This window comes from Halichoerus grypus, chromosome 4 (genome assembly GCF_964656455.1).
Source record: "Halichoerus grypus chromosome 4, mHalGry1.hap1.1, whole genome shotgun sequence".
NCBI classification, from domain to species: Eukaryota; Metazoa; Chordata; class Mammalia; order Carnivora; family Phocidae; genus Halichoerus; species Halichoerus grypus.
Genome location: NC_135715.1, coordinates 125,671,627 through 125,690,118, shown reverse-complemented (window position 1 = coordinate 125,690,118; position 18,492 = coordinate 125,671,627). Strand labels below are relative to the sequence as shown.

Here is an 18,492-nt window from a genome sequence, read left to right as displayed (position 1 = left end):
TGATCCTCTGTGAGAGAAGGCAGAGTGTCCAGGGCTTCTCAGATCCAAAATTATAGAATTGGGTATCCACAATATACATCTCCAGTTTAAAAAGTTAATGTCACTACGCATAAATACACTACACATGTAGTGTATTTATGCAATAGGATACTAATTCAGCAACTAAAAAGAACTATGTACAGCAGCATAGATGAATCTCACAGGCCGTTGAATGAGAGAAGCCAGGCACAAAAGTGTATCCCCTGCATGACCCGTTTTATATAAAGTCCAAAACCAGGCACAAATTGGAACCTTATAAAAGGAAAACATTTCATTTTTGCCTTTTGCAAGGGGAAATGACCTAGAGGTTTCTGGGGCGTAGTAATACACTCTTATCTCAGTCCAAGGATATACTCATTCTGTAAAGTTTATCAACTTGTTCACTCATTATTTGGTGCACATGTCTATACATATATGCATTCTGTTTTAAAAGTTTACAGGGAGAAGATAATGAGTTGAAAACGACTTAATTTTTTTCTAATATTGCTTAACTCAGAGCTGCCTAAAGCATATATCTATAATTGAAAACACAAAAATTCCCAAAGTCATGTAAAGGTCAATGCAAGGGTCCCCACCGGCCCCCCCATCAATACTACAAGTTAAAGAGCCCCATATGCTAGATTGCTTCTTAGAGCAAACAAATTACCTTTTGATGTAAGGCTAAGATTAAAAAGTGGGTGCATAAAACATTTTTCTCATTTCTTTAACTGGATACGAATCCTGGGCCCAATTTTGTGGCAAAAAGACTTCTTAATCCATCAAGGAAAAATCGCTTCCTACTTAATGGTGCTAAGCTAACTAATCAACACCCAGCAAAATAAGGGATTTATTTAGAGAATGGTGTTTAAGTTCTCAGGTAGGGGGCCCAGAGACCTTCCGAAGCCCTACCCAGATGCGCCTCTATTTCTCCATTGTGGGGGCAGCCTGTCTTCAACTGAAAAACATCTGGAGAGATTTAAATTCAATTATGTAAAGAAAAGTGCATCTGGGCTGCAAATTTTTATATAAAGCTGTGAAAAAAACTGCCAGGATTTGTTTTCTGTGAATCATACACACACACACACACACACACACACACACTCACACAAACACACAGACAAAATTTTTATGGACTCCAACAAAAGTAAACCTTGTTCATCTGGCTCTTAAGTTAAAAAAAAAAAAAAAAAAGATATACATCCATCTCAGGTGTTTATCTGATTGCTGGCCGTAATTAATCTTAGATTCCAACAGGAGGAAATAGAGAGCAAATGGCAGGGTTTCACATTTGTGTACTTATGTACTTATCCTAGTTTTCTATACACAGTGCAATACTAATTCATGGACTTCTTCCATGTGTTTTAGACAATTTTCAAAAATGGGATTTGTGGATGAGAAGCGGATTGCAATTTGGGGCTGGGTGAGTAGTTGTTTGGCTATGAATCTGTGTCCATATAGTTAGTGAGTATAATTCAGAACACGATAATTTATCTTTGGCATGTGAATATTTGGAGATGAAAATCACGTATCTTTAACCTAAGAAGACCCCGATAAAATGTCTTAGATCTCTAGGCGGCGAGTCCCTGCTAGTCAGGCGTACATCTTCGCTTATTATGATTAAGGAGGGAGGTGAGGGAGGTAAGGAAGGGAGAGAAAGAGGGATGGGGTGGGGAAGGAGAGCAGAAGAGAAGGAAGGAGGGTGATTTTTCTCATGAGTCAAAGTCAGTAAAGATCTAGTGTTTATTGATCTTTTTTTCTTTAAGTACTACCCAGCAAATTTTTGATGCTTTTCCCCCTTAGACCTATCAAGGAAAGGGACCAGGGCTCTGAAAGTATAGTCTTTAGATATTGTCCAATTAAGGCCAATTTAAGCCCTTCTCTACCATGCTTTCTATCTCTAAAGAGGCACAGTATATAAAGATGTGAGAAATATGGAAACTGCGACTCGCTTACCATATGTCCTGAATTCCTTTACCTCCATAAAAATAACCGTTTCCACTCCTTAGTCATATGGAGGGTACGTAACCTCAATGGTCCTGGGAGCCGGCAGTGGCGTGTTCAAGTGCGGGATAGCCGTGGCGCCTGTCTCACGGTGGGAGTACTACGGTATGTGATCACTTTCAGGGACAAAAACATACAGAGTGTTGACCTTAAAATTTCAATGACAAAACCATTCCTTTTTGAGTTTCAGTGCTTCTACAGGAAATAAGCTGATTCATTGTAGATGCGTTTTACAGATACCTATAGTCGGATGATCTCACTTATTCTGCTATTGTAAAAGGCTCTGTGGTATTGTTATCTATACGTTTAGTTATCAACAAATTCTGTTTTCTAAATTTCAGAACATCCCTGATGCTACATTTCTGCAGATAAACCCTTATCTTATTTTAGTTTGAGTTTTTGGGCTTCACATATTAGCAGAATAAAAGAAGCATGTATTTCTTTTTCTTCCAGTAAAGGTCAAATAAAGTAGGGCTTTGGGTGGAAAGACGAGAGTAAGGATGGGGGAATTCCTGGGTTGTTTGTGGGTTTTTTCCCCACTGTCTCTAAGTTAGTGAAAGCCACTCTAGGATCTCTTCTTCGTCATTGAGAAATAATTCTATAAGGCACCATACATGTGTAAGACTGTAATTCCCCAGGGGGAGAGAGTGAGCATTGGAACACTAGTAGGGGGAAAGAGAAGTGGTGAGAAGATGAATTATTTTCCTGTACCTTTTCAGACCCCATCTCAAGTCCTTTCTGCGATAGACTCATTGAAACAAATATGCTCATTACAGATTTTATGCCCTCATGTATGGTAGTACCAATCTTGTAGGAAACCCTTTTTTAAAGGCTAAGTCAAGAGAAGCCAATGTAAAAAATAATAAATAAATAAATAAATATTGCTATCTTTCTGTTAAAAAAAAAAAAAAAAAGCTGGAAAGCATACTTCTGACTTAGTCCGCACACAGTGGATTTGTTTTCATAGAATACTTTCCTGCTTATACTAATTGTTCTGTTGGATAGCTTGTTTTTGGAGACCTCTGGTGGTCAATAAAATAATAGAAGCAATCTTTGTGAGTTTAGAAGTGTAATGATAAGAGAACTTCATTAAATATATTTGGACCAGCTCAATTTTCTAGACATAGGCACTTTCTAGAGTTCTTACATATGTATTAATTTGAACAGTTTTACTCAAAGATCACATAGAAGGAATACATAAATGGTATTTCAAAGGTGCATTTGTAAAAGTTTACAACACCTGTATTATGCATTTTTTAAAATCCTGTTACTAAAATTTCAGGGGTGTCTGGGTGGCTCAGCCATTAGGCATTTGATTTCAGTTTAGGGTTGTAAGATCTAGCCCTGCGCTGAGCATGGAGCCTGCTTAAGATTCTCTCTTTCCTTCTCTCTCCGCCCCTCCTCCCCTCCCCCTGCTCCTACATACACTCTCATACACACTCTCTCTCTCTAAAAAAGAAAAAATGAATTTCAGATCTTCTCACAAATGTAAACCTGATTAACATAATAAGAAAGGGGTATTATGTTCTAGGGCAAGAAGAGTTGAAGTCTGCTGCCGTTTCAGGAAAAATTTATTTTGCCCTTAAATGCTATTTTCAAACCTCCTCTCACATGTCCAACCTAAATTATTCATTTTTAAATGTTAAAAGATCTGAACATTTTATGAAGATCTTGTATTTTTAAATGTCCTTTAAAATATTATATTTTCTATATCAGTGTCCTCTAGATATATAAAATTACATATAGTCTATATTCCTTTTAATCAGAAGGTTAAAATATTGCTGTTATTCATTTTGAAAGACAGTATTTTGATTTCCATAGAACAGGCATAAAGAACACATGTGGAATAACTAACAGTCCTTATCAATGTAGTTTTTAATGATGCCAGTCATTCAAAAAGGGTTAGAATGTTGCTTAACGTTGTTGTTTAGATGATATATTCATTTAAAGAATTAATGAGATTAGTATTGAACTACATGTACAATTGCAGTGAAATTCAAACCATTAACCTAAATAGCACAATGACAGCATATTACTCTATACTTCTCTATTTACTATAATCTGGTCACTGGAGGGGACATCTTTCAAAGCAATTACTTAAGATTTTTAAAGTTATTTTGGAATGTAGCCACAGTAAATTGTAAATTTTCTCGTGTATATTTTAGGATATATCTATAAAATTTTTAAAAATAGGGCAAAAATATGTTTAATTATCCAAAATAACCAAACCAGTTATGTATCCTGTTTTCAGCCATATTTATAGATAAAAAAGCTTACGTCATTTCAGCAGAGATTGATGTGATCTATTTCACAATACACAACTGTTATCATGCCACAATTGAAGGCTTGCCACAAAATGAACAAAACCAAATGTTTACCTTGCATTGTGATGGAGTAGCTGAGCTAGTATGGGGTTATACAGCTAATAAATGATAACTTAATTCTTTGTTTTCGTTATAGTGAATTTTAAGCTGCCAAAAAAATATGATTTAAGTAAGCAACTAGTAATTGAACATTATAAGGGGTTTCCAAAAGAAAATTAGGGCATATGCTTGTGTCAGGACCAAAAATTCAAGACAGTTGAGGCATTAAGTGACTTCCTAATTAAATTCTTTGAAAGGATCAAATGATAATGTTAAGAGCCCTTACTTTTCAGCACGTAACATTTGATATTTCTGCAGATGGATCTTTTTTTCAAAGATTTATTTATTTATTTGGGAAAGCACAAGTGAGAGCACAAGCACGGGAGAGGGGAAGAGGGGGAAGAGGAGAGGGGGAGGGGACGGGAAGGGGACGGGGGAGGGGACGGGGAGGGGGACGGGGAGGGGGAGGGGACGGGGGAGGGGGAGAGGGAGGGGAGGGGGAGGGGACGGGGGAGGGGCAGAGCAGAGGTGGAGGGAGAAGCGGACTCTCTGCTGAGCAGGGAGCCAGATGTGGAGCTTGATCCCTGGATCCCAGGATCATGACCTGAGCCAAAGGCAGATGCTTAACCAACTGAGCCACCCAGGCGCCCTCTGTAGATGGATTATTGACTGGGTTTGGATCATCTAGGTTGATCTCCCTCTACCCTCACTGGTTCCAGCTGAGTATGGAAAGGCGTGAGTCTGAGCAGGTGTCTGGCTACATTAACAAGCCAAATAAAAATGATCTCGAAGAGACACTCCTGAGGGGGATGCTACAGACCCACGCACAAGTTACGACATCTGAAAGCACATAAAGTAACCCGATAAGAAAAAGAAAAGTTTATTGTATGAATTAACTATTTTTAAATGTTTTTTTCATCGCAGACTCAGTGTACACAGAACGTTACATGGGTCTCCCAACTCCAGAAGACAACCTTGACCATTACAGGGTAAGCGATGAGAAACTAGATCCATTTTATAACCTATTTATAAGTTGTTTAAGAACATTTTTACGTGTATCTATTCTAGAAAATATATATTTTTTATTTCCAACAAAATTCTTGTTAAAAAGAAATAACACAGGTGGTTTAGAGATACTCCACTAGCTTCCCCTACTATATTCTGCATTAATTACAGTCTTTATCGTATGCTATATAGGTCACAATATGCATTCATTTGGAAATACAAAGCAACATCAGATAATTACTTTAATTATAAAAATTTCATTTAGAAAACATGTCAAATTCGACATATTCCTTTAAAGCCCAGAAGACTCTCTAAACCTTGAGCTATATATTAAAATGTCTCTGGTGTTATAATGAAGATGTATGTACAAGCCTATAACTTTCCTATTCGTAGCCAGCTAGGTACAGTTTGCCCAAACAAGATTGGAGTAAAGCAGGTGAAGAGTACGGTTGGGCAGTGCCCTGAAGAGCCCTGGAAGCCACACTGACTGCGTAGCCTCCAGCAGGGTTGGCTGATGGGGGGACACGTGGTAGGTTGCTCTCAGACAGGCTACAGCTTCTGGAATACGGCCTGGAAGCCACCACCGTTGGCAGCCACGTGTCCTAGTGCGGATGCCACGGCCGAGCCAGAGCACTCTTTCTGGTGCCACACTGATGTAGCCGGGAGTGCTAGCCTCACCCCTAGAGACCTTTGTAGCACTCGGGCCCTTCCAGAACTTTCCTGAGTCGATCTGCCCTGTTTGTTGAAAACCCCAAAACTTGCCGATGACAAGGTCAGTCATCTCATGGTTACATTTTGCAGAGGAAATTCAAAACACTTTTCAGGACAATGAATTAAAAAGCAAGGAACACAAAACCAAGAATAAGTTAACACACTTTCTCATCGGGGCTGCAACTCTCACTACACGGGCTTCATAAGAATGCATCGCTCTGAGCAGTATGTGTACATTTTTATAAGATGCCACCATTCCTATAGATTCTGAAGCCATGTGATCAAAACCCAGTAAAACTCAAATCAAGTTTCTAGTTTTGCAACGTAAGGATACACAGTTTCGTTTTATCTCAGCTTTATTTAGGAAGGCTTAGGTGGAGGGGGTGCAGGGAGGAGTATGTGGCTAAGTCGGCGCCTGCGTGTGTGTTTTCCAGTCAAGATGGAAAAGCGACAGCCTGTCCAGTGAGATGCACCGATCATCTTCCACTACCAAGCAGTCCTGTAATCAGGTTGTCCCCATTTCTGCCAGTTGTCCCCCATAATACTTTGGGGACTCAATTCTTCCCATTCTTTCTCCTCCACATCCAATAAGCTGCCTTAAACATCCTTTCCCTTCTTCGTCAGTCGTGACATTGCTGCTGTCACGTGACTATCTGCTTTTCTAATAATAACCCGGTTGGTGTCCCCTTAGCTTGTCTTTCTCTGTTCCTGTCTTTACCACAACGGGGCATGAGATTAATCCCCACAGCCCCACATACAACACTTTCATGGATCTTTCGTGTGACTCTACTGAGTCCAGCCCTCATTCTTTAACCAGGTGTTTAACATCCTTCTTACAATGGTCCAGTTCGCTTGTAATAGCCACTGTTCTCTGAATATTTCTGGGCCTTTCCCTTTTATGCCCTTGTCTTCTGTTCCTTTTGCTTGGAATGTCATTTCCCTATATCACCACTTAGTAGGAAATTTGTACTGCTCTCCGGCAGACTAGCATCCCCTTTTGACTCTCATGACATTTTCTTGTATATCTCTTAATCTTCAGTTTCTCTATCTTGAACTCATGGTTATTTTGTACCCCCATTTCTTCTCTGCAATATTATTAACTGTTCACATCTCTACTCAACACTATATTCTTTAGATGACCCAGTATGAAGTATAAACCTTAAAACCTTTCCTGATTTAAGAATTTTTGAAGGGAAACATTGTTGTAAAAATTGCCTGTCTCCATCACTTCGCTCATTTTACATCTGGAATTTTCTTGTCCCTAACCTGACCAGGATGCTGACCTTTGAAAGCCATCCCTCCGGTGGCGTGCCGTATTTGCCGAGTTGCTGAAGGGCTTTCTCAAATATTCCAAGTACTAAAACTCCTGAAACAGAGATGTACTTACTGTCCAGGACCCCAACCCTGACTCTAGAACCCGGTGGATGTTAAGTCAAAAGTTCATTTTTAAAATCCCATTCTGAAAAGTCCTTGAACCTAGAGGCACAGGGTCAAGTCCAAACCCCGACACCTAGGGAAGTCCACGGCACCTGCCCTACTGCTCTCCGTGAACATCAGCCGACAGCCAACAGGGTCTTTCCTCTTCAGCCGGCCCTCCCCTTTTTAGGATGATTCGTTCTAATCTACCCTTTCATCCTGCATCTTTTTCCAGATTCTCCCAGCGGCTCGTCATTCCCACATCGATCCCCCACTTCCCCATCCCAACCGGCCCTGAGGTGGCCATGTTCGTCTCTCCCCTTAGGTGTTCGCCGCAGGAGGTAGTCATGTAAATAGAAGTCACTTCCCCCTGCCAACGGCAACAGGCGCACACTGGGTGCACCAAGTCACTCTTGCACTTCACTGCACAGATGGTACCCGAGGACTGTTTAATCCTTCCACGCCAGGAGTCGAGTTTTCTTGGCACAAAATTCAGTGCTGGCAATGGACACATTAAAACTGCCAGTACCAGGGAGCTAAAGGTTCCCAATGTGTTACTCGGAGGAATGATTTGGGCGGGCGAGAGTTAAGGTGTGTAGGGAAAGGGAGGCGACCGCTCACTGAATTGTTTCCACCCTGGTAAGTTGCTTCCTCAGAGTGTGGAGAGCTGAATCTAAGTGCCTATATTTGGTGCACAGCAGGCTTTAGAATAAAGCTGCCCTCCTTTGTTTTTTAAATAAGCCTGTGCTTTTGTCTCTGGCAAGAATACATTCAAAGATTCTATTTTCCTCCGAGGCCCCAGCTGCCCCTCTGGACCCCATCTTTTACTTTTCTTTCCCAGGTTGTTTTTATTTCTCTCTCTCCTTCTCTCCCTCCCTCCCCCCTCCCACCCTTTTGGAAAAGACAAAGAAGATGATTCCTTAGAGGCTTTCAGTACCCTGTGCCTATCTCTGGGTCAGAAGGAAATATTTTGAAAATGATTCCCATTTCGTCTGGCCCACTGACTCTCTGCAGGACATCCGGGTCACGAAGGACCAATGCGTGGAATAAGCAAGGCCCTGATCTTTGTCTACATTTGCAGCTAATGAATCATCAATAGAGTAGCCAGGATTATAGCCTTTATAAGAGAAGACGATCTTTAATTTAAAAAAATGCATGAGAAAAAAGATTCATTATTAGGTCATTGATGATCCAGATTTGGCAGAATTTCGAGAAACCCACATCACCAAGAGAAGCACATTTTATGAAATAAAGGTCCTACTTATGATTTAGGAGAGGAAATTCCAGAAACCATACGTACACACAAATGGAACAGGTAGGGATGCCATGTATAGTTGTTCAGCTTGTGCACTGCTGAAAACTAGTCCACGCTTCATTCACTAAGACATGAACCTCTGGGGCTGCATCCAACCAGAAGGAATGCCTTTTCCTAGTCTTACAAAGCCGCCGTATAGATTAGCAGACCCTGGACTAAGGCTCAGACCCAATGCAGTGACATGAGCAGTGATCCCATGGGACTCTTTGTAGATAGTCACCCACCTGCTGCCAAGTGGCAAGGCAGGAGCACTCTAAAAGGCAGTATGGAAACATCTTTTCTGCAGTGAGTCTCAGTCCACAGCAGACCAAAATGGCGGCAGATTTGAGCAAAGGAATCAGATAGGCAATGAGAAAACCCTCACCCCAATAGCAAAAAGCAAATAGCAACTGCAACCACACCTTGAGGAGTGTGTTGCTCACTAACATTGACAAGTGGTCTTTCATATGGTCAATCACAGGTCTTTTAGTTAAACCTATTTAAAAAATTAACATAATCGCGAACTTTCACTCACCCATGCGAAGTGCCTGGTATTTTAATTGTTCAAAAGTTTATTACCTTGTTGGTGAGCAAAGACATGAACACAAAATTATCAAAGAGAAATAAAGGAGAGTAGGTAATAGAGCATGAACTCAAATATGACAGAGTGCCCCCTATGTATGGAAAAGAGAAGTGGTTCCCTAATTGTGACAGGCCCCAGTGATTTTGTACCTTCGGAGCATGTAGGGCAGGGAAGAGAAGTGGCCAAGAAATTAGGATTTCACCTTCCCCCCCCCCCACCCCCAGCTCCTCTCAACTGAGGGGGCGGAGAATCCAGTTTCATTTATTTCATTCATTTTTTTCATTTATTCGTTAAGTGCTTGCTTCTACGGGCAGACACATTCTAAGCTCTTTAGATGGTTTATTAGGTTCAGTTCTCCCTCAGATTCTCTGAGATAAGTGTTCTAATTATCTTCATTTTATTGACACTGAAACTGAGGCACAAAAATGTTACATAACATGTAGATGCTGAGGGGTAGGCAAGGGAGGGGCACTTGCGTGAAGCCAATAAAGAAAGACTTAGGAGATAAAGAGGGAGAGCAGAGACGCTCTCCGTGGGTTGCAGAGAGGAGCAAGGCAGAGCACAACCACACATGAGTAGCAGGTACAGCTGGTTTTCGGGGGATTTGTGAAGCAGGTTGGATGAACCGAAGGATAACATGGAAGCAGGGCTGTGGGAAGAGCAGGCCAAATGGTGGCCTAGAAGGCAGGACAGAGACTGGGGTGGGAATGAATTTATGAATCCGCAGAGAAGCAGAAGATCAAGGGCAAGAGAAATGGGGCCCAAGTCCTGAGCCTTGTTGCCAAGGGAAGAGGCCAGCCTGGAACACACAGAAGGGACTGATTTAACTTGTAGAGGAGATTTATTTTGCATTTTGCTCAAAATTTGATAGGCTTTTGGCAAGTGTAGGAAACAGTCATAGATTTGGCAGTCTTCTGCTAGCAGATTTGAAATGTTCAATCCTTAAGAACTGCTGCATCGTTAGGTTATGCAAAACAGGGTGCAATTTTGTAAATATGCCATCTTGTACTGATTTGACATTTGTTCTATTATCCCAGAATATGCCAAAGGGAGAGAGACCTTCAGATTTAAGCCAAACCTTAACTTGTTTGTTGAGTGCTGATAAAATGTTGACTGCTGTGTGATCTTTAAAGAAGCCAGTGTTGCTTGGTGAGGACTGAGGTAGAGCCCCCTGTCGGGTTGACGGGCTCTCTTCCTTGGCATCTCACGGATACAGTTGTTTGATAGATGTAAACAAGTAAAACATCCGATATAGTGGGTCGAAATAATTTTTTCTTAAAAATGTTCTCTGGCCTCTGTTTTCTGTAGCATTAATGGTGCTTCCCCGAATAGCATTACTTAATGCTATTTATGAGCTTTGGGTTGGAAGCAGGAGAATGCATAGAGGAAATCAGTGCACCCGTAATATCTCACTGATGTGCTGGGTTGTCCATTAGACCAGTGGCCATTTGCCCTCTCCACAAAAGCCTGGAAATGGTGAGGAGTTAGTGGTTGGCTGGGATGTGAAGGAACACTAGGACGTAAGGTTAAGGGGAACGGACTTTGGAGTTAGACCTCTACTCAAATTTGGTTTCCACCATTTACTAGCAGCGTGAGCTCGGAGAGGTTCGTTAAGCTCTCTGAACCTCAGTTTCCTCATCTGGATAATGGGGATCATCAAGCCTACCTCACAGGGTTACCAAAAGGCTTAAATGGGACACCTGTGCCTGCCCTGAGGGAAGCTTTCAAAACATGGCACCTGCCGCCATCATCGTCCTCAGGAAGCCAGTTGTCCTTATGGTTCCTCGATGGCACAAGGGGTGGCTTAAAAATTGTTAGAACTTCTGTTTCTTACAGTACTTCCCCGCTCTTATCAGCTCTCTCTTTATTTCAAAAATACAAAGATTTATTTGCTGGAAGGTAACTGAGGAACCAGCATGATCCAACAAGCAGCTACAGATGGTTCTTCTTAGGGCTTGAAGGAAAAGCTCCTCACAGAGATGCTGTGGAATCGGCACTGCCACTGGACCAATCCTTCCCACTTCGTTTTGCCAGACTGTTGCTGACAGCGGGGCTCTCCGGAAGTTTCTAGCCTCGGGAGGGTGCCAACTGCACCACCATTGCATCCTTGCCCATTTATCACTCTGAGCTTCCTTTTTAGTAGCTGGTGATAGACTATTCGGCTTCTAACTTAGTCATCCATTTCCTTTTCTATTTCTGTTTCCATCGATAGGCAAATGGGGATTATCCTATTTTAGTGGGTTAAAATAGCACGATGGTATTATTTCCGATTATTAACCACATCTTCAGTTAACGCGTGCATCTCTTTCTCCGGCTTCGGGGGTGGCCTTCCGCACGGTGGACCGCCAAGGGTCTCTCTTGATGGAGAAGCCAGGATTCTTGGTCCAGTAGGGAATGATGGGTGGTGCCAGAGGCAGGGTGCCACGGCTGCATCTTTAGGGGCTGGGGGGGGAATGCTCTCTGCCGCCTGAGAGCCTGAGAGCGGGTGTGTGCCTCCAGGCTGCCGGTCCGCCGGTCCACCTTGAGCCGGGAGGCCCCTCTGGAGACTTCTCCCGGGGAGCAGGGGGAAGCGTGCATGGAAAGGGCACACCTAGCTCACCGTTGCAGGGGAGGCTTTTGTTTTATTTTTCTCGTGCTGCATTAAAGTATTTGTCTTTCTTTCTTTGTAGTGTAATATTGTTAATGTAAAACAATTTGCATCATGACACTTTTATCACAGTTTTCGTCTTTTTCTCAGTATGTTGCATTTCTCACCATGTCTAGTTCATCACAGCTACAGTGTGTACATCACAACATTTATCTTAGGCTCAGGGTTTTACTTGTTTATAAAAATTGTCTTCTTTCAGCCTGTATTCACTCCATTTAAGAAAAAAAAAAGGCAGCCAGAAACTGTTTTGGTCCAAACTCCAGTAGTTATCACATTCCTTGCTAACTGTCCTGCGTATTTATATGTCTCCTAACTATTACTCTATGTTTCAATGACATTTCTCAGTTTTATGGCTCGTGGAGGTTGTAGGAGCAGCTTTTGCTGTTCAAGCTGCCAAGCCAGGAAGGCCCGTGGGGCTTCTGGAGGTGAGGCGAAGTGACAGAGCTGCCTGCGTGGGTCAGGTCTCCGTGTGGCAGTTGCGTGTGTTGGGGGAGCAGAGTGCTAGGTTCGGTGTGGGGAGGACCGAGGCCGAGCGAGTGGCAGTGGCTGGGCAAGGCTGTGAGCTTTCTGGCCGCAAGGAATGGGGGGGGGGGCGGTGCGTAACAGGGAGCGCTGGGGCCTGCGGCTCACATGATGGATGTTCGCAGCGGTGTGGGAGCCCCAGCGTCTGGCAGCTCAAGCTCTGAATCCTACCCTCCTTTAGGGAGACTGATTTTGACCCTTTCCTCTCCGGAGAGCAGCGACTGCTCAGGGTTCTGCTGCTACATTGGGCTCTGCGGCGGCTGCACGGTCAGAAAACACGCCTTCCAAATCTCACAGGGCCCGGCAGACCGGCTCTCTTTTGATTAGTTCAGTCTGAGAAGGCGCGGGAAGCCTGTGGCCGGAGGGATACCCAGGGTGCTCGCGCGGGACAAATTCCGGGACAGTTAACTTATTTCTCACTGTTCCTTTGCGGGAAGACCACATCATGAGCAGCTTGGAATTTTAGTGGCCTCGGGCAGCATAGGAAGAAAAAGAGGTTCTGCCGTCAGACTTTGTGTCCAACTCCGACACTTCATACAGATGGAACCTAGTGCGAGTTCCTCATTTCTGAGTCGGGGTCTCCATGGAGAAAGCAGGATCACTGTAGACCGATCTCAGAGGAATGTTGGCAGGATTAAATAGAGCAGTGCTTCCTACAAATACGCCCATTTTACAGAAGACGAGACTGAGAGTGCGGCATGTCTCCAGGCGCACAGCTCACTGATGTCGAAGCTGGGGCTAGAATCCAAATCCAACACCTTAGCCCTATCCCCTTCCTGACAGACCATCAGGGTTCCCATCAAAAAATACGGAGCTGGTGTTAGCTACAAAGAAATCTGTAAAATACATAAACTTGGCACTCATAAAGTTGACTTTGATTTACCAAGGTGCTGAAGGAATAGCTGGATGATTTTTAAACCTATAGAGAAACCACTGGCCCTCCCTCTCCCCAACCCACAAGGAGACAGGAGAAGCGGACTCCAGCTCGCCCCCTCCCGAAGGCACTCTGATGCCTCTGTGACACTTTTGCCTTCATCCCAACTTTGTAAACATCCCCAAATCAAGATCAGATGGCCAGTTCCGTGCTTTCAAAGGATTTCTCATCCAAGGCCCCATCCCCATTCGAGAAGTCCTGCCTCACTGAGGTCGGTCTTCAAAAAGCTTGCCTCCCCATTTTTTGCCCCGTTTCTCTGGCTGATTTGGGAATGGCTTGATCCAAGAGCAGGATTTTCCCTGATACAGAATGAGGCAGACAACAACAACCCACTGATTTTCTAAGGCCATGCTTGATCTTTTGCACCCCTTTCCCCTCCCATATGTTACATTTGCCTAGGTTTTAAACATCTGTTCCAAAAGAGGTAATACTGGCTTCTCATTCATTGCCTAGCAATGTGGACCAAAGTTCATATGACATATTGCAGAGTATGTTTAGTTGCAAATGCTATGTACAGGCTCTTTGAAATGTAGCATGTATGGCACCATGTGACACACGGTTGCCATGGCAATACACTTTTTGGCTGAACTACAGCATAAGCCCATGGAACATACATTGCTAATATGAGACTCTGCCCTGTGCTAATGCATAGGACACAGCCAATCTGGGATCTGGGACTCAAGGGGCTTTGCGTGCAGCCCTGGTGGCAGGTGCCCTCCGCCTGCATGTGCAAGGAAGATGTGGCATCCTCCCTTTCCAGTCCTGTCTCCCAGGCACAGGGCATGCTGTGCATTCTGCCATGCATGGAGACAGCATTTGCTTAAATATCGGTTTGCTATATTTTGTATCAAAGGGGGCCCCAGCTGAAAACATTTTATTTTGTAAACTGAAGTGAAAAATCAGTTTATGGCAGATCTTTTTTTGAATAATGACATTCTTTTTCCCAATTCCAGAATTCAACAGTCATGAGCAGAGCTGAAAATTTTAAACAAGTTCAGTACCTCCTTATTCATGGAACAGCAGATGGTGAGTTTCAGTTAATTAGACTTTTTAGTATCACAGACAGGTTTGCAATTTCACTACTGACAAAACAAAAGCATGAGGGGCAAGACTGTTACATTTACTTCAATAAAACAGTGTTGCTTTCCACAACTCACTTGTCTTGGGCTAAATGGGATGCTAAGTCCTAGAACTTCAAATAGTCCCTTTCTTCTTGTGCCATTCCCACCCTTCTTATCAGAAAAGGAGCGGCTATTAGTTACTCTGTGTTTCCTTTCTCTCCTTGCAGATAACGTTCACTTTCAGCAGTCAGCTCAGATCTCCAAAGCCCTGGTGGATGCTGGAGTGGATTTCCAAGCAATGGTATAGCAAAACTTGGTGAAAAGGGGAGAACTTGCTGGTGGGGTCTTGGTTTCCCCCTCTCCTGGCTCCTTCTCCTCAAACAGTCCCAGGAGACAGGGACAGAACTAAAAGGGTATTTATTTGTCCAATGAGAAGTTGGAAGTGATAGCCTTAAGCCATAGACAGAGTAATGCTCAAAACTGTTAGAGACTTGGGGGTTGAGAAGCACAATATTGCATATCTTGGGAGAGTCAAAACAGTGCTCTCCTACCCATGTGGTCGTTCAGTCTCTCCCTATTTGGATTCAAAAGTAATCACTTATTCAGTAAATGTGTGGCAGAGTAATTCTAAAGTGAAACCAGCATGATAATAGCTCAGCTCCAATATGAAAATCCATTTCTGTCTAGTATGTATTACTAGCCATCCTAACAACAGTGGGTCATTAATAATCGGCATGCTTCAGTTTTTGCAAATGCAACGTTATCTTCTGTTGAACGACCACAGGCAATAAACAATTAGGCTTGTTTTATAGAGTTGGAAATGGCTAGAGCTGTTGTTGTCTATACGGTAGGCTGTTTCTAGGTAGTAAGTCAGATTCATTTTCTGCTCTAGATCTTTTCAGTTCAAGAAGAAAAAAGAAAAAAAGATGGTTTTTGTGTGTGTGTATATATAACACATATAAATGTATGTTTGTATTTTTATATGTATGCCCATGTGTGTGTTGCACTAAATATTTTTGTATAAAATGCTTTCTTGCCTCTATTAGCTAGAAAACCTGCTTTTCCTCACTCTCCACACACACACACACACACACACACACACACACACACTCACTTTGCTCTGTGATCAGTTCAAATGATGCCCACTGAATCAGAGTGGGGCAGTTATTTGATACCAAAAAAAAACAAAAAAAACAAAAAAACCTGGTATATGTCTTTTGGGGTCAGATTCTTATAAGAACTTGAGGTTTCTTTTTCTACTACTCAAAGAAAAGATAGGATACTTTAATTAGGCAATTTTTTAAAAGTTTATGTCTCCATAATATATGTTTGCCTGGTAGTGATTTCCCACTTGTTTAATGTGGGATGCGTTGATAAATTTTTGCCTCAGGTCATCAACTCTTTCATAAATGTCAGACATACAGATAGAAAATTCTAGTGAAAAATCAAAGTGTTTGCAAATAATACATTTGCCTTTTGACCTCATGTTAAACATATATATGAAATATTGGAATAGATTTTTCTAGTTCCTTGGTAACATATATTAGGAAAAAGTGCTTTTAAAAAATTTATTTTAATACAGTTTCTCTTCCAGAGAGTAGGAGAAATCTGACACTTGATAACACTTAATTAAAACTAGGGTACTTAATGGGATAAACATTCTCTCCTGTGCATGATGTGGTTCTAAGTGTCCTTTGAGTCAAATCTGAAAGTGGATTTGGATAGTTTCATTAGAATATATATATATATATATATACCCCCTAAAACAATGTTTTAATTCTATGTATGCTCGTGAGAGCTTATCTGAATTATTTTTTTAAAAAAGAAGAAGACAGCTGACTTCCTGCTTCTGACCTTTGTCTTTCCCTGCAGTGGTACACAGACGAGGACCACGGAATTGCCAGCAGCACAGCGCACCAGCATATATATACCCACATGAGCCACTTCATACAACAGTGCTTCTCTTCACCCTAGCGCCTCAAAACAGCATGCCTGACCTTATTAAAAGCCATTTTTGTTCTATCTCAAAACTGCACTGTTCAGATGATGATCTTAAAAAGTACACTCAAATCAAGAGATTCAAGGTTACCTTTGTTCCCAAATTTCACGTCTGTAACCCTAAGTAGGGACTTCTGTCTTCGCAACAGATTATTACCTTACTGGAGTTTGAATTATTCCGTCTGGTTTTGTTTATTATTTAAAATCATTTCCACATCCGTTGCTGAAACAACAAATATGAATTGTTTTTATGGGAGCTTTGCATAGGTTCCCAGGGAAGCATTATATTCTTTTCTAACTGGACCAGTCCAAATCTCGTTCTCTTCTTTAAAGGGATGGCAAGATGCGGGCAGTGACGTCACTGAGGCAGGGGTAAGAAGGGAAAGGGGAGGGAAGGAAGCTAGGAGGCCTGGCTGGGAACCCACGTCTGAGCACGATGACCTGACCAGGCTCCTGTCAGCAGCTCTTAGAGAAGAGCTGCTCACAGGCAGACTGGCACGGTTTTCTGAGAAAGACTATTCAAACAGTCTCAGGAAATCATCTCTGCAAAGCACTGACTTCTGAGTAAAACCACAGCAGTTGAATAGACTCCAAAGAAAAGAGAGGGAATCTGGCAACAGTGCGAGGCCCCCAGGTGCGAGCTCCTGGCTACAGGTGCTACAAAGCCACGGCAGGGGGGAGGCGCTGTAAACGTGCCTTAAAACTACTGGTGTCTCCCAGGGCAAGGGGCAGCTTGGAACGGAGATGTGAACACATCAGCTCGCCCTGCTAAAAGACGAAAATATTTGTATCACAAATTCGAACTTGAATTTGTCCTTGCATCAGTTTTTCTTAGTTCATTTCGTGGAGCATCTTAATGAAAAGGATATTTTAATGTCCTTGGACTTGTTTTTAAAAATCGAAAATAAACTACAAAGTTATGTATTGTTATTCCCATTCTACATACTGTGGAATTTCTCCTGGTCATTTAATAAACGTTCCCGCATTTTTTCAGAGGTAGTGCATTTTGTGTCTTGAATGAGACCTAAACCACATTGGCATATGGACACGCTTATCCAGAAAGGCTCTTGTTTATTTTGCTTGTTATCCCAGACTGCCTTGTAAACATGGAGAGAGTTCAGCTTTTGTAAAAAAAAAAAAAAAAAAAAAAAGATACATAAAAATGTGTTAAATTAAGCAGTTCGTAGGGTTTTTATGTAATACATATACAATTTGCTATCACACACATATATAGCTTTTGAAAGACCCAAATAGTTTTTATTTTTGATGTAATACATAATTTATAATTTTATTCCAGGAAACTGTGATGAGGCTCATGTTATAAGAACAAATAACATCAACAATATCATCTCAGTGTAAGTTAAGAAAAAAAGTCAGTTACTTAAGTGTTTGACTATTTTTGGCTGGCATATCTATATTAATGGAAGCATAGATTTCAGATACTGAGTTTAGTCTAGCGGATAATTGAGGAAACAGGATTTTTTTTTTCAATCGTTGGCAAAATGGCCTAATTTTTTTAAAAATTGATTTTATGAACTCGAACTTAGCTTCAGACCATTTATTGGAAAAAGTTATCTCAGAGTGAGCTCCAGCATAAAAATCTAAAAATAGGAGAAATGGAAAAAAGCTATCAATTACAACATAAGACTGGTGAGTCATGCATAGGAATGGACAGAGGGTTATGAAATTCAGCTTCGATTGTACTTTGGGAGCATGCCACTGAGTAGCTTCACCTTACATCCCAAATCCCACTCATCCATTAGAGCTATAAATTGACCTGCAAACCTGTAGGGCTCTTGTCATAATTCTATTTCTTAATAGAGTTCAGTCATTGTAAGTAACTGGACTGATCTTTGCAGAGTTCTATATCCAGAAAAGTAGTCATAGATCATATGTTCACATCCTGGACCGAATTAATAGTCATAAGAGCAAATTAAAT

The 18,492-nt window shown here is 41.9% G+C and overlaps 1 protein-coding gene across 3 annotated transcripts in view; it reads left to right on the top strand.

Moving 5' to 3' along the window:
• Window positions 1-17,548, top strand: part of DPP4 (dipeptidyl peptidase 4) — a 79,343-nt gene extending 61,795 nt beyond the window's left edge. For all 3 annotated transcript variants that reach the window (XM_036116752.2, XM_078070885.1, XM_078070886.1), the window contains 6 exons: window positions 1,384-1,438; window positions 2,025-2,124; window positions 5,307-5,371; window positions 14,448-14,520; window positions 14,783-14,856; window positions 16,428-17,548. In XM_036116752.2, coding sequence (XP_035972645.1) covers window positions 1,384-1,438; window positions 2,025-2,124; window positions 5,307-5,371; window positions 14,448-14,520; window positions 14,783-14,856; window positions 16,428-16,529 — 469 coding nt within the window. In that variant the 3' untranslated portion in view covers window positions 16,530-17,548. The remainder of the gene's footprint in view (window positions 1-1,383; window positions 1,439-2,024; window positions 2,125-5,306; window positions 5,372-14,447; window positions 14,521-14,782; window positions 14,857-16,427) is intronic.
• Window positions 17,549-18,492: the final 944 nt, after the last annotated feature.